This window comes from Seriola dumerili, unplaced genomic scaffold (genome assembly GCF_002260705.1).
Source record: "Seriola dumerili isolate Sdu_G_001 unplaced genomic scaffold, Sdu_1.0 BDQW01001092.1, whole genome shotgun sequence".
In the NCBI taxonomy this organism is placed as follows: domain Eukaryota; kingdom Metazoa; phylum Chordata; class Actinopteri; order Carangiformes; family Carangidae; genus Seriola; species Seriola dumerili.
Genome location: NW_019175347.1, coordinates 526,811 through 549,501, shown reverse-complemented (window position 1 = coordinate 549,501; position 22,691 = coordinate 526,811). Strand labels below are relative to the sequence as shown.

Here is a 22,691-nt window from a genome sequence, read left to right as displayed (position 1 = left end):
TGTGACCCTAAAGGGATGGGGATTAAGGTTGTTAGGTGGGTAGTGCTGTGATCACCTGACAATGAAACAGGGTCTACTAATGATCAAAAACTGCTCAGTGAATATTTTTGTTTTCAGATATTTTTATTTTTACACCCATAATAACATTAATGTTGGTGTGAGAACCAAAAGCAGGATATGAATGGAGGGTATAAAGACAGATCTCACAGCAGCTGACAGCAATGTTAGGTAAGAGAAATTGTGCATTTTCAGACAAGAAGCCATGAAAAGCTTCAAGACAAGACAGTCCTCTCCTGGTTGTAATCCATCAAAAATATATTTTCTGCAAGTTTGGCAAGACAATAAGAGGAAAAATGTCACAGTCTTTAAATCATCTCAGTGGCTCCAACATGCCATAGGACACAGAAACAAATGATAGCATTTACAAATCTGCAGCATATATAGCTAGTTGTAATGCGTTTTGGCAAGACTGTGATTCAATTACAATTGAATTTAAGAGACTTTTCATGTTTAAAAACAAAAGAAAATAAACGTACAGCATACTAACAGTAGTGCAAATCATTATAATATGGTGGCTATCCTAAAATGTAGATTTTAAGCTGGGGGCCTCTCAACGTCAGCATTAGGGATAATTCTTGTTAGAACAAAATGTAGCTGACTTCTTAGTCTATTTAGTACTGTATATTCAGTTACCGCACCCACACTGAAATAACACAAACCTCACTTTTGTCAGATTCTGCACCTCGAAAACCCGACACTCATGGGTGCATCTTTTGTAATAATACAGATCTCACATGCATATTTCCAAATTATGTTATTGTAACAGAGATCAGTGCTGCAATATTTAAACTTTTGAGTCGCTCCTCACTTCATCTGAGACTGGCTGAACAGCTATTTTATCAGGATGTTTTTTTGTTTTGTTTTTGTCTGATGTATGGTCTGTTACTGTCATTCACAATAAATTATTGAACTTATCCAGAAATACTCTAATATACAAAAATTGCTGTCTAACTGTCTAAAAAGATTTGCAGCATTACTTTGAAAGCTTTATATTCTACATTATAATAACTGATTTACCTTTATACAATTGCAAATTTACATCATGTAGCACAAATTTGTGTCCATCACTAATTTACAACTAAGTCCAGACTTGTGGTTTTACATGCCACTGTATGAGATATTGTGGAAACAAGCACATGAGAGGATGTGTGCGATGTGCAGTCTCTATCTCTGTGTAACAGCATCACTTTCAGGACTATCTGCATCCACACTCTGCCACCACCATCCCCTCATACTTGTGGTTGAAAGTGATCACCCCATTATCATGATAAAGGAGTGAGATCGGCTCCAACTTAGTGGGCACACAGCAGGCACGCGATGCTCTCTCTGGACTCTTAACACTCAGCAGAGTCTGCACTATGGCGTGTTTGGTAGGCGAGACCTCGGAGGTCATAGGTGGGTTGCACACGCCGTTGCACTCGTACGCCTCATAGCCCAGAGGCTGGATGATCCACGTATCCCAGCCAATGTCTTTAAAATCCACAAAGAGTGGGGTCCTCTTGCATGGCTCGCTCTTAACATTGCGACGGATTCGGGGGGGTGTGTCATAGATAAGGTTGGACTGCAGTTGCATGAGGGACTGTTTGTCCAGCTCGTCCTGGTTAGCATGGCCAGCGTTGTGATCAACGTGCCCCCAGAAAGCTTGTTGGCTCCGGCCCATGTTTTCAGGAAGGTCATTCTCATGTTCAATCATGTGGTTGAGCTCTTGTTTATCCTGTTTGTGGTCTCTGCTCTGATCATCTGAGAATACAATCATCACTGCATTGTGTTTTCCCTCCAAGCTCCTGTCGACATCAATCTCAACCAAACTTTCGCCCTCCTCTGTGAACTCTTGTGTGGCCCCTTCCTCCTCTGACCCCAGGGAGTCAATGTGAACCTCCAGTCTGTGAGTTGCACACCCTGATTTCCGCCAGAGCGTAACCACATGAGTCAGGTCAAACGACACCCAGCTGTTATCTTTGGCATGAATATGCTTTGTCACCAGTTCCTCCAGATCCCTTATCTCCACCACCTCCTCTCTATCCCTCCTTCTCCCTTCTTTCCCCTCCTCTTTTGTCCAAACAACGCCCTCATGTATATTGTAAATGGTCACCTTGCAGTCAAGGCCAGAGTATAGTCTTTGGGCCCTCCGGACCAGGGTGAAAAGGCGAAGCTCAGCTATTGTTATGTGCTCATGGTGGGGCATGGAGATGTTGAAGAGCAGGGGATGTATCCTTACACCCCTGGCAGTTACACTGTAGGGGGAGGAATCTGAAATTAAAATATCAATAAATGTGTCTCAATGCGTTTTGTATGCATTTCTGAGATCAAAACTCAAGTTAAACTATGTTGAATATTAAAATGTGCCCTTGAATCAAACACACAGTTGCCATAATAAATGTATTTTGTTTGTTTGAATCATATTACTCATACATTGTTAAAGCTGAATAACTTTATAATTTTAAGTAAAACATATAACTCTTTCACATTTACATCACTTTGATTTGCATAAATCAGAGGAGTCCAGTTTTATAAATGATTAAACTATTTAAAAAAAGAAAAGAAAAAGATGATCATTTAAGCTTTTTGACACATTTGACGTTATCTTTTAATTGTCTTTTGGTTATTTCTTTTGCAATGAAACAAAAAGTGCAACATTTCCTCATGCAGTGTACAGCCTACCTTTTACAAGATTTTTGTGGTGTTAAACAAAACAAGTTTGTACCTTCATTCTTGAAGCTGCGCACCATGTTGGCTGAGGGCCCAGAAGTGCGGTCATTGGCAAATCGGTTGAACAGCTCCAACATGTACTCTGGTGGCTCCTTACTGGCAGCGAGGGGCCTGGGCTGGGGCCCCAGCTCTGTGAGGTTCAGTGTGGACAGAAATTGGCTCAGAAAGTCCTGCGCATCAAGAAGCGGATTATCACCTACATCCCTCCCGACTGATGCCCTGTGATGGTTCTCAGGAGACCTGATGGGACTGCTCAAGCTCAAACCAGTCAACACCAGAAGTAGGCCATTCAGAGAGCGGATAAACCCAAGGTTGGAGAGGACTGAAGCGGTCATGGTTGAGTGGAGGAAAGACTTAGATCCAAAGACTAGAGTATCAGATGAGAAGATGTGATGGATCCTTTGGAGAGGGCACTTGCAAAACAGTTCAACGTTTTGAGGGAGGACTGTCCTTCGTTAAAGGACAACAGGTTGCTGTTGGGGGCAAAGAGAAAACAGCTTTGCCCTTGTTGATCTTGTGCTTTGGTTCTGAGGGCAGGGCTGTGCTGTCCAATGTGCTGCGCTGACATGTGTGGAGATGTCATTGAGGCCCTGCTCGGCCCTCCTCTCTCTCTCCCCACCAGGAACATACAGCAATCCTTAATTTCCACTGATATTCTGTTTCATTTGGATGTCTACCTTTCTCTTCATAAACCAATGATAAAACTTGCCTTTTGCAGTCAGTGGTGGTTCTAGCTTGTGTGGTGCCCTGGGCAAATACCCCCCTTCAGCCCCAACAGATTATCATAACTTTTAAAAACTTATATATATAAAAAACATATATATGCTTTATATATATATATATATATCATAAAGTTATGATAATTTGTTTAATAAATATATATATTATTATAGATTCCTAAAAACAAACCTGCAAGATATTTCTGAAAATATCTCAATTAAATTCTTAAGTATTCTGATAATATTCCTGTTAATCTGCTAAAATATTCCTGAAAATATTCTTGTAACAAATTATCATAACTTTTTTAAACTAAATAAACGATAAATACCAATTATATACCATCATAAATAGAAGCTCCAACAGACATGAAGTCATTGACGTAATGTGCAATGAGCATAGAAAACCCATCGCCAAATGTTTTTTGATTTGTTTTGTTTTGTTTTTTCTGCAAGCCCCCATGCCGCCCCCAGACAAGGTGCTGCCCATGTTGCCCATGTTGCCCATATCAAAATCAGCCATTGGCTGAGGACAGGTGAAGATAATAATAATAATAATAGCCTAATAATATTAAATTAGTCTTCCATATCAGAAACTCAGATGATGTCAACTGGAAACAAAAGCAGCTAAAACGCCGCTCCAGCTAGCTGGACCCCAGGCGTTTACCTTGCTTACCATACTTTACCTGTTCTGTTCCTTCCTCGTTGGTTTCCGGTGGAAATCGCGGAAATTCGGAAATACGCACGGACAAATCGACGCGACGAGTTTCGTGAACGCAGCGTTTGAAAGTTTTATTGATTGTTTTGTTTGTTTGTTTGTTTGAGCACAGTTTTTGAAGTTTTTGTTATTATTGTTTTTGTTGTTTGTTTTCACACACACGCACACACCCACACTTGTGTAATGTACCTCAGTTCGTCGGAGCCCAGATTCGATCCTACGCCTCTGGGTTGAAGGTCGGCGTCCTTACTCTCTGGACCAGCTTCAGCGATAATTGACTCTAAGACTCTGAGCGTGACTAACCTGCAGCAGGTGTGGATCAGCTGACAGAGGAGGATACCTGGGGCCTCATGTACCAAAGCCTTGCCTAGAATTCACACTGAAAAGTGGCACGAAACTGGAAAGATGCAAACGCACCAAAAAATGTATAAAACTGTGGATTCCACGCACATTTTCGCACAGAATTATTTTAGTTGAACTTTATTCACGTTCTCTTGATTGAAACGAGTTAAAATATTTACAGTAGTATTTTGTTTATTTACATCCACGCTCTGTTTTCAATAGACTCTCACATGGAATGAAGCAGCGCAAGACTATGACACTATCAAAATCTTTTCCAACTTTACGGGTTAGTTTATCTACTAATTGCATTAGTTCTGTACAGAGATAGAAGTGAGCTATTTGATAGATTCCCCCTCCCCATCTACCACCACCAGACAGTGAGAGAGGAGACCTTCTCAGCAGAAGCTGCACAAACTAGAAACAGAATGTAGTTCCCCAAGATTGAACACAGAAATGATGTTGAGTGTAGGCTATTATTTTCCTGTTTAATGCAGGAAATCAGTTACCAATTAACTATATTGTTAATGTATGCTTTGCAATCTCCACAAGGGGCCAGTGTAGACTTAATATCTGTACTAAAAATGGCATTAAACATTTTCACTGGGTGGTGAAGAGGCTGATTTTATGTAATTTGCATATGCTTTCAGATAATTACTGGTTTTGATTTTAATAACGTCTGTCTGACAACTCACTCACTATGCAGTCATTTCCATCACATCAACATGCATCCACCCCCAAACGTGTCCTTGTAAAACATGTTTGTTTGGTCTTATCACCACTTTTTGAGATCTCCCATTTAACTTGTTTGGTTTGTGTATTATTCTACATTTGTAATTTTTTTGCAAAGAACTGGGTATATACTCACAGTAGATGAAGTAATCTGATTTTTTTTTCTATCTCCATTTTTGCAACAACTGCTTCAGAGTTGGGTCGTATTATAGTGGGTTTGCATGTTGAATACTTACATTTCTATATTTGTTAAGCCTTTCTCGCTGTATAAAGGATGTCCAACTTACTCTTGGTTGTTAGCTTCAACTTTTATGTCTGCTGGGAGTTCAGTGTGTTTTTCAGACTGTTCTCCTTGAATAATTAAATAAATTTGTCAGTGTTTTCTGGCCAGCGCACCTGCGGTTTGGCACAGATTTTGCCCCTCTGGAGCTGTGTTGGGCTAGTGGTCTGAAAACTTGCTCATCATTGTACTGACCTCTTTTACAGCTGACAAATGCTGCTACTTGGCATTCAGCCTAATAGAGCCCACCTTTGTAGTTGTATTTGTAAATTAAGCCGCTTTAAAGTTCAAATCCTTATGCAGAGAATGTTTTATCATTTTGTACGCTGTCTTGTCCATGTAGTCTGAGTAGTCTGAGTAGTATTGGAAATTAGCACTGGCTGTGAACACGTGTACATCAGACTAAAAGACAAATGCTTAATGTTTTCAGCTGGACCATGCCAGGGAGAAATTCGAGATTTTCTGAAATGGAAAGGGACATATAATTCAGTCTGTAATACAAAAAGAGAATACAAATAAAAATGAGAAATTATGCACATCATTTATTTTCATTTTTCATTCAACATCGCAATGCAAAAAGGACCACTGCAAAGCAGAGTTGTATTGAATGTAGGACAGCTTACTGGTATTAGCTAATACACATCAATAACCTTTAATTAATAACATGGGTATTACAATAAATATTACAATATAAATGCCTTCATTTAGAATATTAACAGTCCTTTGTTACACATTTACAATCCCATTTCGCCTATCATGAAACAAATGGAATAGAGACAATTTGCTAATGACTGCACAGTCTAGTCTGAGGATACATTTGTCAGGTATAAACTGAAGTCCAAATCATTTGCATGTTTTTGATGGCTAGGCCGACGAGAACCCTTATCCTAATGATCTCAAACACTGACCAAAAATAGTTTTAAAATTATTATATATCAGAATCTTCTTTAGCCCAGAACCCATGGGGATGGACAACAACAGATCCACATATCACTTTAGGTCTTAAGAGCTTGACAAACTAGGAGTATTACAAATTATCTCATACTTGTGTAGCAGTAAAATTTAAATTGTACATGTCATATATTCTTTGGAGTCTTGATTCACTATAGTTTGCATATTTAGGCTATTTCAGATGTCATACATAATCCATCAGGTGTAGTGTATATCGCCCTAAATGACAATAATCCATCGAATCTATTGCCAAATAATCTCCGTAATAAATACATGTAAATGTTTGGCACAGTACTTCCTGTAAACAAAGGAAATGATTTTTAACTGAATGTGTTTCTCTGTCTGTACAAGAATGATCCAATGGCACAAATCTGTATTTCACCAATGGAAAGTGTCTCTGCAGGATTTAACCGGCTTCAGTGGCCATGTTGTCACGTTTACACCCAGGAGTCCAGTGGTGGAGGTTTGTTATCCATGAGGCCCACTGCAGGCCTGCCAGCTCTGATGAAGTGTTTTCTTTCACTTATCGCCTAGGTCGAGAAATATGCAAACAGCCATTGTTAGCCAATTTGCATGAAAAGCCCTGACAGTTGCAAGCACACGCCACAGGAGAGTAACTGTTTAAAATAAAATCCTGTGAAATAAAACTTGTATCTGCTTATCCTCCATGCCAGGGATAGGTTATGAAGTCAGTTATAAGTAAATGAGGCTGTATGTAAAACAATTTGTATTCGCTGTCATGAAGACCTTTAGATCTTCAGATAATCATGCTTGCATTCAGTACATTAAAATGGCAGATTACCTGGAGAGCATCTCTTTCCACAACAGGGCCTTTCCCATCTCCAACTCTATCATTTGGCTCTAAACTGGAATATACATCTGCAAGAAAAAAAAAAGATTATGCAGCAGTAAACAATATGGCAAAGACGTGGGGGGTGGGGGGGGGGGGCTTAGAGAGAAACTGAACAGATGGATCAGTTTGTATGGAAACCTTTTGACAAACTAGTCACCTGTAATAAGAAGCCTGCTTCTGGAAATTGTGAGTTTGGTCACTTTAGATCTCTATCTCCCAAATCAAAGAACCTTTTTTACATAAAAGGGTTCATCATCGCAGTTTTTCAGTTTAGCTACCTAACAAGTTAACCTTGTAACTAGCTAATGTTGACAGTTAACTGAAAATTCCCAGTTCCCAGTATAATGTACGATTTAAATAAACTGGGTCACCAAGCAGCATAGGGTAAACATGTTAATCCAGATACAATTCCATGATTATACTTTCTTTCAGTTTTCAAAGATATTTTATTTCAAGAAAGTGGCTCGGCTGACGTGAATGCTTGGTTACATTTATCCTAAGCTAATGATGCTAATGACCTGGATGCTATGTGGGTTATCCCTCTTTTAATTAACATTACATGGCTCGGTTATTAAAATGAGGCGCTAATGTGCTTGTAAACAAATGTAATCAAAGACCTGGCTACAAAGCTATTAGTGTGGGGTTGGCAAAACGGTAACTTTTCTGTCAACAAATGTGTATCCATTAGAGTCTACCTGACTTTTCTTTCTGTGTCTGTGTGTCCTCGTTTCTTGGATTACCAAAACGCTGCTGTTTTACTGCTACCACTCTTGTTGCAAGAGAGGACAAAGTTCCATTTAAATGAGGTAATATTCGCCTATATACCCATTTTAATTTAAATACCATTTCACTGTGAAACAATAAGATTACAAATATGCTATATGTTTTATTGCTGTCTAGAGAAGCCTACAAACCCCACACCAACAATTGTTTTTCACAACAGGCCAGTAAGATGCTGTGAAAGAGCAGCAAATCAAACCAGCAAATTAATATATATTTTCTGCATTTATATACATGAATGTAGCACATAACAAACTGGGATAAAATTGGGCATGGTGTTGGTGTTATATATGCTATATCAATATATAGCAATGCTGTGTAAGCATTTGCATTGTAACCCTTGTTTTTTTCCTTTTTTATCTTTTTTACTACAAAGAGCGCTGAGCTTTACTCGTCTATTTTGGCATCTTTATATGACAATATTAACTGTTACTAAAAATGAGAGGGACATGATATAGAACCACTTTTTTAAACTGTTTTATACTGCAGACCCAACGTGATATATACATGGGCTGTGTGCCTATTGCCCTTTTTAAGAAATACGAATTTCCAAAAGGGCATGTTATCTATTCATTTAGACTGAAACACCAGATAGCGATACAGGCAAACACAACGAAATAATTCATTGGAAGTAGTGTATATCCATTTCCCCCAGATTCATATTTCAAAGTGTGTTTAAGTTGTGTTCATAATTCATAAGGCTGCCTTGAGAGAAAACCTCTGTTTTAGTGGGAAGCTAGAGGTCGCTCTCAACATGGGAAAGTGGTTGCCCTTTTGGTATAACATTCAAATGAAATGTGATGCGTGGTGATGCGTGAGCCTGCTCTGCCTCTGGGAGAAACTGCTCAGGCTAATAAGCCAAGTCTGTGCACTGATAACCTTGGCAGCACACCATTGGTTTAAGGCTATGTTTCAGAAGAATGTGGTCTGGGACTTAAAATCCCTATTTCTTTGTCCCTGACATGACAAGAAGCACAGTATGTTTAAAATCACTTTTTGTCCCCTCAGATAGAGGACGCTTTTCTCATTTAGATGATGGTTTAGTAACATTCTGCTTAAGGAATGCATGCAATGATTTGCTGACCTTGGTTTTTGTCCATGAGAGGCAAGGTGATGTCATCACTGCCTTGTTTTCCACTCTTGGACTTTTTAGTCACTCCTGTGGTTGTTGGCTTTAAAAGACAAGAAAGATTAAATTACTGGGTGGTGACAAGAACTTTCCTGTTTTTTATATATAAATGGACATTACATTGGTTTTGATTAGAATAACTTGGATAGAATCTTGGAGAGTAACAAATCTTTTGTTTTCTTATGTGACATGAGACTATTTGCTTAAAGTTACAGATCACTTTTAAATCAAGTACAAATGTCACAGTCCCCTCTTTTATCATAATTTTCACAGTTAATCGTATATTGTTTTTTCTTATCCATGCTTGACAGCAGTTAAATCTCAACACATATTACTACTAATAGGTGTACACTGGTTTGTATAGTCATGCCACATCGGGATAAAAAATGTGTTACTCTTTAAACCTTTATGTACTTCATAATGCATGCTGACTCTGTTTATGCTCTTTGAGTTTTAAATGGCCAGGAAATAGTAAGAAATACCTTAAAGTGGCCCTTGTTCCAACCTGCCTTGATCAAAGTGTTTCTCAGATCCTTGTAGGCCCATATTGTCTGGAGTACGTGGGAAGCTGCCTTGGTCTCCCGTGCTGATTGGCTGACAACAAATCATCAGATATTATGGTAAACAACAGAGGACAGCTGTGAGACAATACTGTCCCAATGATTCAAATCCATTTCTGATTGCCCTTGGATATGATGCTGATAATATAATGAGCTATTGTATCAAGCCTGTGTTAGAAATACAGACAGACATTAAGCAGTTACAGCAAATATATACTATAAAACCAGTGCATCTTTCTCCACATGTTTTCCATCTTATTTAGATTTAGATTTAGAACATTTTAGCTTTAACTGTTTGACTGTTTAGCAAGCTGGAATACAGTACATATACAATAGAGTAATATATTTTATTTGAAAGACATTACATACCTGGACTTGTTGATGGCCACCAGTTTCTGCACAGCATGACCCTGTATGAGCGCTCGGGCGTTCTCTGGGCTATCTGTGATGATCTCATGGATAGTATTCAGAATAGACACCACCGTGTCTCCCTCAAGATTCTTCGCTGGGTGCTGCTGCCCACATGGCAGATTCCCGACAAGGTCCCTCAAAGCATAACTCCCTTGTAACAACAGACATCATAGCAAAGTTAGTTAGTGAGTGTGCAAGTGCAGAGCCGTGTGTATGTAGTTGAGAATTACAAGCCTGAACCTATTAGGTCTTTATTCCTTCTGTCCATGGCCAGGTTGCGAAGAGCAATAGCCACAGCTCGCACCACTTTGTCTACATCTGAGCGCAGCAGCTCCACCAGAATAGGCAGCCCTTTCTCTTTTCTCACTGTGGCCCGGATGTAGCTGGACCACTACAAGCACAAACACAAAATATATAACAAAGGATTTTTCTAAGTATGTGTGAGAGTTTGTTTAAAAAAAAAAGTTTTTAAATTGCCATCTATACCATAAGTAAGAACCAAGTTCTACTCGCTCAACTGTCCTCTTGTGTATGATGTAACTCAATTTCAAATCCAAGCATTTTAAAACTCCTTTAATCTGAGCCCTGCCCTAGCGTTGATGTTAAATTATAGTGACAGTCACGGCACAGTATATCTTGGCAAAGCACATTATTTGACAGCCCCATGGATCCACCTGGGGTACATGGCAGTAAAAGTGATTTTTGATCATGTCGGCTGGTGACAAAGTCAATCTAGCTAGTCCAGTTAGATTAAGATGATCAACCCTGTATCTCCATCTTTCTGCATACTTAGAATATTGATGCAGCCTCAGAGACAAATCCTGGATCTGTTCCATGGAACAGTGTATAAGGACATTAGGACACTATGACAGCAGCCATGGATATATAGCCTACTGACTTTCAGCAGTAAGCTCTAGATTCAAATAAAACTTATTTTGGGTGCAGTGTCTAAGCATCTCAGAAAATAATCAGCTACTGGTACACTATGAATGGGCCAAACAAATGTCACTATTTCAACCACTCACAGCCCAGTGTCCCGCAGCAAGGTTCTGCAACGCTCCTGCAGCCGCTTCCAGCGTGTTGTGGTTGTGACTGCAGGTGAGAAGAGAGAGGTAGAGCCTCACCACCTCCGGCTGGTACAGCAGCTCCAACCCTTCAACAGAAAGGCAAAGAAAGGCAGGAGTTGACATTCAAGCAAATTACCTGCATCAGTGGCTAAAGACTTAAATAATGGTGTCATTAATAATTAGCTTGAAGTCACTAAATCATTTTGTATACATGTTAACATTGAACCAGAAGGAAGGTAGGACAATAGATTAAAATCTAAATAATTTGATGAAACCATATGGGAAGAAAATCACAAGTCTAGCAGACTTCTGCAGACAGTGTTTGTACTGTGCCAGTAGAGGATGCTGGACGCCTGACAAGTGGTATAAAGCTGACCCAGGACCGTAACATGCTTGTCATTCTGATATGCATTCACTGGCTGCAGCGTAGGAGGCATGAGTGTCTCTGATCTCAGTTCTAATGGCAGCCAGATTCACATATACAGTATTCAGCTCTATTGTACTACTGTGGGAAATCCCCCCCTCCACAGTTTCTATATACAGAATACATTCATGGTTAAAAACAGCCACACAAAATATATACAAAATGTAAAGATAGTTTAGCAGTACCAAATAAAGTATCAATGTCTGCGCCGTGCACATACTGTAGGTCATGCAGAACCCTCAGCAAATTCCAATGCCTGTCTTATATTGCTAGAGGAAATGTTCCTCCTCTAGATGTTGCCTGATAAAAGTGTTATCAGTCCTTGAGTTGGTGGGTCATTTTGTTTTAGTAATGAAACTCTCTTCAAGTGGCGCAGGTGCTGATGTGTGGCTTTGCATTTAAATGAATTCTCTTGCAGGCCATGCCAACGTCATGCATACAAAACAAAATGAAACAGAAAGCAGATAATGATGCTGTATAATAGTGGGATGATGATGATGATGAATGATGGAAATTGTTTATATGGTATCTGCCTTTAATCTATTCATAATAAGCCTAATGTATTAGCCATACTGTCACCAGTATTTCTGTTTTATGTGAAGTTGCTATTATGTTTTCAGATATCATATACCTTTCATATGTTCTGTACGTTTTGGTAAATCCAATGTACCGTATTTCCTGTCCATAAATCCATTTTTCCAACCTGCACATCACAGACACACACATGCACACAAACACAAAACACCAGTTTTCATTATATCAGATCACGTCAGCAAATTCAATAGTGGTATCGAGTCACAATACTACTGCGGTAGAGATATTCAGGAGTAACAAGCAGACTGACCTTGATTGAACCACTCCTCTGGTGAATAAGGATTGAAAGGAAAAGAGGAGAGAACAATGTCAAAGATTAGATTATGTTGGACAAGGACACAGCAGCAGAAAACACAGAGCTTTTCTATGTGGTGAGACAGGACTGAAGAACTGGCCTATTCTGGGTAATGTTTGGCTCAGCTTGGCATTTGTCGTTTTTGTGCAATGAGCTAAAAGGTTAACACTGGTGAAAAGCTATAAAACTTTAAATCACAGTCAACTCTAACCCTGTTGTTTCTCTATTAATTAGTTCCCTCCAGCAAAAACAGCTGCGATCTATTAATTACTGTATATCAGCTATAATTGAAATTGTTTCTTACGTCGGTTAAGCATCACTGCCAAAAAGTTTTCTCACAGTTTAAAACCTTCCTGTTTGTTGCATCAGTTGCATGGTGTAAAAATCACATAACTGATGTAACAAAGTATGCGCACGCTTTTTCAATTTGGGACTTGGCACTCGTCCTACAGAGCAAAATCTATCATCAGCTCCTGCAAAGGGTGATGAAATATTCAGGCTCTCATTGGCATAAAAAGGGGGCAAGAAATGTGAAACCGATGCTCGAAGGCAGGACACGTTGAAAGTAAATGAAAATTTTCAAACAGAAAAAATAGTTGGTTTAAAGTGACACCAGTAGATTATGCAACTGTTAAGGGGAAATTAAGAAAATAGATCTCATGTAAAACTAAAAAAAAAAAATGTATGTTGAGTGTTATGGGAGGAGTGGAAGAAAAACAAAGCTGGCATTCACTTAATTTGGGTTGTTCATTGTTAGAGGTATCTTCCATAATTCAAGATACAATAAATGTTTGTTTTGTCGATAAGCCAATGAATCGACCTGAGACCTTTAAAAACATCAAAGACAATGAAAATCTCATTGTTTTTAATCCAAGCAACCAAAACTGAAATAATACAACCATCAATAACTATTCTATTCTATTCTCACTTATTTTGGCCTACCAACCTTTGGGTCTTTTCCCGCCAAAACAGTCAGGCTCATTCTTCTTCTTCTGGTGCCCCACTGACCTCATCAGGTGATTGGCATGGGGCTCCTGAAATCGCTCGGCTCCTGGTATCTCTTTGTGAACATGGTAGGACAGGTTTCGCAGGATGCAGACGCAGTTCTCCACTGACTAAATGGCAAACAACGACAGAGGATTTCAATCAAAGTCACCGTCCAGAGGGTTCAAACACACTAGGAGTATTCACACTGACCATCAGTTTCCTCTTTAGATGAAAATGCATTGACTTTTTTTTTTTTAATCAAAATATAAATAAAAGAAATGTCAAAGACTTTGGAGAATACTACTCCTTCCATACTTTAATGACTTTGATGGGCTGGACTTGCATTAAATGGCTGAATGAAATGCAATTGTCTACAGGCTATTAACTTAAATTTGATGCTAAGTCAGTGAAGTATCCGAAACAAGTGCCAGGGGATTTATTGCAGTAAGAGATGGAGGATTGGTAATTGACTGTTTTAGAATGAAAACTCACTTGATGGTGACTTTAAAGAAAAAACAACAACCCAAACCCTCTATTGCAACATAGTGTTATATACTAATAGTCTCATTAAACTGGTTGTTTTGTCTAAATGTACCAGGGTGCCAGGTTTGATTAAATCTTAATCACTTGATGCGTTCAATAAACAAGATTTAGTTTGCTTTACTTTAGAGTTGACAGATGCTATCACTATTTGAAATTGGGTTTAAAAAGCTAAGCATAGTGGCCTATATATTATTAACTAATAAAAAGAAAAGACACATGTTGGGTAGAATATTTTTCTTAAATTTCAAAACATAAGTCAACCTTATTGTCAGTATCCTTGTTGAGAACAGCTGACTGAAGGGCATGAAGGAGCGCGTCCACCAGCCCCTGACACTCCCTCAACCTCTGTCGAGCCTCCGCCCCATCTGAGCTGACGTTCCTGCAGAAACGACTGTTGTTAGCAGCCCTGCAAGAACTGGTTCCGTTACAAATCAGCTTTTAGAAAAATGTTGTCATTTGTTCCTTGACAGTAGCCGAGCTTACCTCAGACACCCAGAGGTGTTCTTGAAGACCGTGGTCCACTCAGCGCTCTGCATTTTGGAGGGGTCGGCCGAGTCTCTCCTCCAGCCTGAGTGCGGGATGATGATTTCATCAGTCAATGTTTGAAGCCCGTGGTTGATGACCATCATCTTCAGCGGCTCATGTGAGGAGAGGTTCCACAAAGTGCCTGCAGGAGAGAAAATACAAAGAAAAGCTGTAGAAACAAAAAGGTTTGCAGGTCAAGGCTCCAGGAAGATTCAGGAGTTTCGCTGTACCTGTGACTAACTCTTTGACCTCCATGCTGCTGGACTTCCTCAGCAGTCTGACTAAAGCTTGTATGCCATCACAGCTCTTGATGGCCATTTTGTTATTGTGGTCTTTCCCAAAGGATATGTTGCGCAAAGCACCACAGGCCTTGCGGTGGACTTCAGCTTTAGGATGGTCCAGTAATTCCACCAAGATCGGCACCCCGTTCAGCTGACGGACTTCCTGCTTGATGCGGTCATTCTCATAACACAGGTGTTGCAAATAAGCAGCTGCATTGGACTTGACTGGGTCCATTGGGTGGCTGAGCATCGAGATCACCTCATGCAGGTTGGGGTCTCTCCAGCGCGGGTCTCTGCGGATGCTGTCCAGGCTGACCATGCTGCTGCGTTTGTGGGGGAACTGCAGGGTCTGCGCTCGGCACATGGCCTGGAAAAAAGGATTCAGGTTCCCCTCCAGCTGGGCCATGAAGGCATCATCATAGCCACCTCTGAGGGGATAGAGAATGTCATGCACGACAAGAAAATACACAATCATCAATCTTGAATTAGAATTGAATTAAAAGTTATGTCTTTTGGTAAATGCACTTATTCACTTTCTTGCTTAGAATTAGACAAGATCAATACCACTATCTGTAAACTAAATATGAAGCTAATGTCAGCAGCAGATTATCCTATTTTAACATAAAGACTGGAAACAGGGGAAAACAGCTAGCCTGGCTCTGTCAAAAGATTTTTAAAGAATCTGCCTGCCAACACCTCTAAAGCTGCCTAATTAAAATATTATATCTTGTTTGTTTAATCTATACAAAAACCAAAGTGTAAAAATGTCAAGTTGAGGTGTTAAAGGGGGGGTTATGTACAGGACTATTTCTTGGCTGGGTGCAGTGACTTCCTGAAGACTTAAGGCGGATTATGTTACCTTTCGACAGAGCCAGGCTAGCTGTTACCCTATGCTGCCAGTCTTTAAGCTAAGCTATGGCTACAGTCTCATACTTAACCAAGTGGTATCAATCCTCTCATCCAATTCTCAGCTATAAAGTGAATAAGCATATTGCCCAAAATGTCATGTTGAATGGAAGGGGTTGAATGGCGTTTCTGAGTTTAATAGACTGAGCTTTGGTGACTTTAACAGCGTGAGTGACTCGCTTGTATCTTTTGTAAACAGCTCTGTCACTTTATATGGGCTAAGGAAAAGCTTCTGGCAGGCAATAACAGGTGAAACCTTCTTATTTATCGACTTTGCAGCAGGTTGCCTGATTGATACCAGCTGCTACTTAACTGCTGTCCATCTGTCTTTCTATTGTCCAGGCTGACTCACAGGAACAGGATAAAGGCAACTACTGTCTGTCTGTGCTGCTACAAAGTTGAGGATGCATTATCATCACAGCAAGGACAAAATTAGACTGAGTGTTGATTAGTGCTTGTATTTGATGTGTTTGTTACTGCTGCAGTATATCCCTGTCTTCACGTTTTACTTTTCCCCTATGTCTCATTTGTGGCCTCTGGATCTCTGCCTACATCTCTGCTTTTCAAATGGAGTAGCTATTCAGAAACATATAAACATGGTTAGATTTTTATGCACCTTTGCATTCAGAGCTTTAAAAAATCACAGTGGTTCATAAGTGATTCACTTTCCCTTTCCTTACCTAAGTACATGTAGGGACTCGTCTGTATTTGACCCTACATCTAGGCACCATGGAAACTACAAGTGTCCTTGAAACCCATTCACACAGTCTGCTCCTGTGGGATCAATAAAGTTTGATTTAATGTACTGGCCTCTTACCTGGTTCTCGAGGGCTCTCTGAGGAGCTCCATGGTGGTAATAGGCCTGAACTGATGGATCCCCCCCAGTGTTGGGTAGCTGGCAGTTGGGTGGTCAGTCTTCATGTCCAGAGGATTTTCTCCCCGTTCGCTGAGGCCATCGTCTTCTGTCTGGCTGCTGAGTCCTGCAGGAGCATAGCTGTCCCTTAGGAAGGGTAAGGTGTAGTGAGCCCCAGGCTGGAAGTTTTTGGCAGGCCAGTAGCTGTGGAGAGTGGCGCGGGACAGGCTTCCATACCCTGCGCATAAGTCACCCCCGATGGTTCTGTAGCTGTCAGGCAGGGTGTACACTCTGCTCTGGCTGTCTGGATTCACTGGCTGAAGCTCCCCAGGCTGCAGTACCACATGGGGCTGCGGGGGTGCTGTGGTGGTGCTGCTGGTCGTCGTGGCTGGTGTAAGACACTCAGAGGGTTCAGTGTTTGCTTCAGGAATAGTTTGCTCAGCAGGAGTGTTATCTTGAGCCACTGGAGTCAATGTGAGATCAGGTGTGTCTGGTGTCGGGAAGTTCTCCAGTTGTGTCTCTGAGGATTCTGGGGTCTCACTCAGGGCCTGTTCACCCTCTTGTTCCACAGCCTTGGACTCCTACAAGGGTTGAAGCACCACAACTATTACCTCCACAAAAATTCTAATCTGAATCACTGTTAAAATCCCATTTGTCTGTGTGGCCTGTGGGTTTCCTCCATCCCCTTAAATGCCACCAAATTGCCGTGTTTTCAGTCACAGCAGGAACTATTTGGTCTTAATTTAGTTGGAAAACACCAAACATGTTCCTTTTACCTAGAGTGTGTGTTTATTTCTCATTTAGACCGTATAGCCCACCCCAGCTCATTTTTCATAGTGATGATCAATCACTCTCATTTCAGCACTTCCCTGGCTTTGTGAGCCACCAGTAAATAATGAATTCTTCTTTCCAGCCAAAGAATAATGAATTCCCCTTGTTGAAAATGAGTTTAGATTGGACTCTGATGAAACGACTTGAGGTCCAGCCACTGTTCAGAAGCGGAGTAAATTGCAGGAAATTTAATTGTCTGGTTTAGTCAGTTGATTTTGATTTTAACTCTTTCATTGTAGAGTGTGAACGTGTTGCATGTAAACATGTCACAGCTCAGTGAAATAGAACTTAGTTGCATTAAATTTCATGGTATAATTGCCCCAGAGGGCAACTTGGCTTATTCTGCCTGTCATTGTAACTGAAACTCAGCGTTACAGCCCGGCCTGTTTAAGAGCACTATACAGTATCTTTAGTGGATGTGTGTGTGTGTGTGTGTGTGTGTGTGTGTGTGTGTGTGTGTGTGTGTGTGTGTGTGTGTGTGTGTGTCACCTATGATGCCAGTAACAGGTTGATGATGTAAAAGTATACATCACACATTGAGTAAAATAACTTCAATTGATTTCAAAAAGTAAAAAATGTTTTTTTTCATTTATTCTTTAACTTTAAATCCAATTGCCAGGTACATTAGCTATCTCCTCAGCTTTCATTTTTTCTCATTCTTGGAACACATTGACTCAATCTCACTATGCCCAACACCATGCCCAATTTGACTATAATTTAGTCTAAAAACTGTTATTGATAAATAATTTGAGTTTGGAGAAAATTACTTCTCTGTGGTTTTGTTACAAACTGCAGAAAATCGGTAGGTGGTGACAGAAATGTGACCAAATGTAAAATCATGAACCTCAGTGTCTGTCTGCTGCGGGGTGTCGGTCTCCGTGGAGCTCTCATTGGTCGAGGTCATCACGGAGGCAATGGAGGTGGGTGTGTCCAGTTCGTCATTAGCAGATGGGGTATCCAGAGTGGGCTCTTTAGCCTCCTGGGGTAAAGTTAGTGGAGGAGGACCCTCTGAACTCTGCTCCTAAAACCACACACACACACACACAAACACACACACACACACACATAGAGCTGTAGCTGAGCAGCATCATTCCTGCATCGTTTGTGTGTATTATGTTTGTTGCGTTTACATTACACACAAACAGGGAGATGATCAAGGGGAAGACAGCACTGTGATAGCACTCCATGTCATTAAGGCTGTCTACACACGATAAAGGAGCTGCACTTGACGCTGGTTTGTGAGCAGATTCAGTGCTGAGAGCTCAACTCAGTTCCACTCCATTATCACATAATTTGTATAATTTGAAATATGAACTGTTCAATTCATGCTGAATAATGCCAATATACACACTTATTTTTTAAATTAGACTAATATATGTCTTGGAAATCAGAGACATTTTCCCTGTGTGTGAGCTTTTTGGTGAACTGTAATTTAATCTGTCCTTGGGAAAACAGTGGCAAAGTCATTCTGCCAGTAATCATGTGTAGACAGCAGAGAAGATATACAGAGGGACATAATAAAGGATGAGAGATGCAATTTGCCGCTTATTTAATGAGGAAGTTGTATGGTTTCATTCATTGTGTGCAGACTAGGATGCATAATATATCAGTTCGTCATGCTTTATAGTATGTTACAATATTACAACAAGTACAATTCAGGATCATTTGATAATTGCATGGTTGGTTTGTTAATGACATGTGCACTGGAGTGTGTGTTAATTTGTTTTAAACATTATTGGAAATTCCAGAAGTTTCAGGCTCAATTCCTGATTACATTTGCTGCTTCCAATGGACACAGTTATTGCCCAACTTTATGCATACTTGTTAAAAACTTTTATAATGATTTCAGGGAGCAGATTTCCTCCTTCTTTTTGACATGTTTAGAAACTGACAGGCCACGTCTTGCAGGGAGGCTCTCACAGATCAGGAAAAAAAAAGAAAAAAAAAGAAGAAACAGAAAATATTGTTTTCTACATTTCAGCTGAAATAACTTGCTCTAGTCGTCTTGAGTGCAAACACAAACAGTGATGTGTTTGGTAATAATTTAGGATGAGGTAAAGCAGTGTTTTTCAGAAGTCAGTTGCATCTGCACCTGCTATCTCCCCCTGTCACGTATGAAACGAGGCAACATCTTATTGTTATCTGTATCTGTATTAGCCAAAATGACCATGTAATTATTATTATCAGATTGTCAGTAATGTTTTTAATATACACACAAGTGCAGAGCTTTCACTTGTTATTTTCTAAAACTGACTTATTTATGCCTTAATCTTTCTAAATACACGTTGGTGTTCCTCAATGTGTTATGTAAGCATGTATAAAAGGACCCCTGACAAAACACAGCAACACTGTTATAGGATTGGATGTGAGCAGTCAGTTGCTGTTGTCATTCAAGTTATTCAGTGTGAGACCCGATTTACCACTGACTCTTAAATCAATAATCCAGCTGCTGCTCTGGTACAACATGTAGATATTTCTTTAATTTCCACTTGTTTATTTCAAACAGAACTTAAACTCTCTTTTCTTTTTAACAAAATGGGTTTCATTAACCAGAGTGGATTAATTATTCAGCATCTTGGTCGGAGAAAGAACTGGAGGCAGTATTTGACTGTAAACACATTTCATACTGATTTTCTTACAAACTTCACATTCATTTCGTGAGTGTGAGGGTCTACAAAAATTTCAGACTAATGATTTTACTCAGTATCAGATTATCTTATACACCTCTTTTAGCCCTAACCTTCTGGTTACAGCAGGTGAATGCCACTACAATCTGGGACAACAACAATGCAAACAACCCATCAAAACATTAGAGAGTGTAATTGAAAGGTTCTATTATGGAAACGATCAATTCCGCAGCATCATTTATGAGTCTGTTTATGCTTGTCCACTCTCTAAATCAATTTTCATTTTCAGAAATATGACATAAATGTATATAATCTCACAGGATCTTTATCACTCAGTAGCACAGACGCAACACGCTGAAGGACGTGCAGAGATAAAAGTGTCAGATAAAAACCGAGTAAACTGTTAAAATCTCCCCAAACTCTCGTCAGTCTGAGGCTGCGGCACTGAACCGAACAAGTGCTGAGAACTCAACTCCACTGCATTAAATCAGGCTGCAGTGAAGAGCTGACTGAATGTGGAGGGAGAGAGCCTGATTCGCTTTTCAAACACCCCACCAAACACAAGAGCCCCTCATTTCCGTGTACAAAATGTGTCAGAGGGAAGAGGAGATGAAAGGGTCACCTAGGAGGAATTGGCAGTGGGGAGATGATCCCAGCTTGAACACCTCTGGGGGAAGCTGATTGGATATTGTTAGGCAGCACTAAATGAATGCCTGGCTAAAAGACAGACGGGGTACCACTGTCCTCTACAGACAGCTTGATTAAGGATTTGGAGGACGATAATAGGCTGGACAGGGGCCTGTGTGCTGTCCCCGTCTGATTCAAGCTCCAGGGAAGGCCAGGCCACTGTGAGTCAAAGCTCATTTAAATAACTCACTGCACCATCACTAACTAAGTGTGCTCACAGAGCCAAATAGGTCAAGATGATGATTCTGAATCTGACTTAGCTTGGAAAAAAAAAAAAGAAAAAGAAAAATGAGGTATTGTATAGAGATGTTAGGTGCAGCGATGCAGGAGACAGAATGACATGATTAGCATCTTGTTCCCGTCAAGTCTCAGTATTGAGGCCAGCTGCAGCCAGGGTATTATTTTGGGAGACACACAGTCTGATCTAATGCTGAGTGAGTTCAGATCTTGGTGACCAGCTCAAGGGCACAACAGGCACAAGCCATGATTCAAACTTGTCATGAATCCATTCCAGAAAGACGAAACGATTTGAAAAATGGGCACTCTTAATTGCAATTAAATCAGTGGGGCAGAGTCATTTTGTAGTGATCAAACTTGAGCATAAATTAGTTTGCAGCTCGTCTTTTATCAGACGGTGGGACTGAAAGAGTAATGCTTCCACAGGATAATAAAACATGACATCAGCCCACTGATGTCAGAAGACATTAGTCACAACTTTGTCACAACTCATCTCCACTATCTGTTGAATCAGTGATGCTCATGTTGGTCACTGTACATTTACTGAATGTGTCGCTGTGCATTGTGAATGAAATGGCACTGAAATGATGCAGATGCATGAAAAGATTCTTCTCGTTTAAGGCTTGTTTCCTGCAGAAACACCATTGTCCATTATGCAATACATCTTGTTTACCCTTAATGTAACCAGGCTGGACTATTTAGAGTAAATACTGATTGAAAATTACAGCCCTGAAAAAAAAGGAAGGATGGATATTCATTCTCAAAGTTTCTATTTGGAGCCTCCTTTCACTCCTGATTACGCTTTGATCCTCAAATAGTTAAATACTGCATGGTCAGATTTAGTGTCTCTCTGATACATCATGGCAATACACTTACCAGAGTATGTGCAGCATTTTCCCCCAGAGGGACAACCTCTCCTCATAATGCAATCAAAGATTATCCCCTTTATGAGCTTGCCTATGCATTTGCACACATGCACAGCCATGAGCGTGCACACACACACACACACACACACGCACAGGCTCAGCACACACAGACACGAACACACGCACTTGATGGAGATGTTAGCATCATGTCCCCATGCACACAAGGAGACTGCACCGAACAGCAGTGAGAGGCAAGGAGGTGAAGCTATTGATGCCTCCTTCATTCATCATGACAGAGGCAGAATGCATAGCTGTGGAGGGTTACAGTTCTCCGCAGGAAGGAAAGAAAAAAAAAAAAAAAAAAAAAAAAAGAGGGAGGGTACAGAGCAAATAGAGCCATTCCACCACACACTTACCTCTTTCACTTCAGCAGGCATTGCCAAATCTTTTCTGCTTCCCCACAAATGATGAACAAGATGTGTCCCCCAGTGAGACGTCTGTTTCTCTGCCTCTGAATTTTTGCCTTGACTCTCCCTTTCAGCATTTGAGGCAGTTCAAACATGAGCAGCCATCCTTCCTCCCAGCTCTTACTAACACATGTCCGCTCTCCCTCTCCTTCTCTCTCTCTCTCTCTCTCCCTCTCCCTCTCACTCACTCTCTCCCCCTCTATTTCTCTTTCTCTCACAAACACACACTAGACGCACCATGCACACATTTGCTCAACACAGAC

The 22,691-nt window shown here is 40.4% G+C and overlaps 2 protein-coding genes across 2 annotated transcripts; both read right to left on the bottom strand.

The window, feature by feature from the left end:
- Nucleotides 1-349: 349 nt before the first annotated feature.
- Nucleotides 350-3,336, bottom strand: LOC111237794 (bone morphogenetic protein 10-like). Its single transcript, XM_022767025.1, has 2 exons — nucleotides 2,765-3,336; nucleotides 350-2,310 (listed from the first exon to the last, which is right to left on the bottom strand). Exons 1-2 carry the CDS (start codon nucleotides 3,102-3,104, stop codon nucleotides 1,256-1,258), a joined length of 1,395 nt encoding a protein of 464 aa, XP_022622746.1. The 5' UTR covers nucleotides 3,105-3,336; the 3' UTR covers nucleotides 350-1,255.
- Nucleotides 3,337-6,607: 3,271 nt separating this feature from the next.
- LOC111237777 (armadillo repeat protein deleted in velo-cardio-facial syndrome homolog) lies at nucleotides 6,608-22,457 on the bottom strand. Its single transcript, XM_022767003.1, has 16 exons — nucleotides 22,378-22,457; nucleotides 18,389-18,565; nucleotides 16,678-17,294; nucleotides 14,904-15,382; nucleotides 14,632-14,815; nucleotides 14,410-14,527; nucleotides 13,565-13,733; nucleotides 12,574-12,591; nucleotides 12,361-12,432; nucleotides 11,264-11,391; nucleotides 10,479-10,629; nucleotides 10,197-10,389; nucleotides 9,750-9,861; nucleotides 9,223-9,310; nucleotides 7,290-7,384; nucleotides 6,608-7,035 (listed from the first exon to the last, which is right to left on the bottom strand). The coding sequence occupies exons 1-16, from the start codon at nucleotides 22,396-22,398 to the stop codon at nucleotides 6,943-6,945; spliced, it is 2,715 nt and encodes a 904-aa protein (XP_022622724.1). The 5' UTR covers nucleotides 22,399-22,457; the 3' UTR covers nucleotides 6,608-6,942.
- Between the last annotated feature and the right edge of the window lie 234 nt (nucleotides 22,458-22,691).

Coding starts and splice junctions, on each gene's coding strand:
- LOC111237777 (XM_022767003.1), bottom strand. CDS start 22,398: ATGCCTGCTGAAGTGAAAGAG. Junction 18,566..22,377: donor TGCCTGCTGAAGTGAAAGAG/GTAAGTGTGTGG, acceptor GTGTGGTTTTAG/GAGCAGAGTTCAGAGGGTCC. Junction 11,392..12,360: donor ACGTACAGAACATATGAAAG/GTATATGATATC, acceptor TTTCTGTTGAAG/GGTTGGAGCTGCTGTACCAG.
- LOC111237794 (XM_022767025.1), bottom strand. CDS start 3,104: ATGACCGCTTCAGTCCTCTCCAACCTTGGGTTTATCCGCTCTCTGAAT. Junction 2,311..2,764: donor GCGCAGCTTCAAGAATGAAG/GTACAAACTTGT, acceptor TTTTAATTTCAG/ATTCCTCCCCCTACAGTGTA.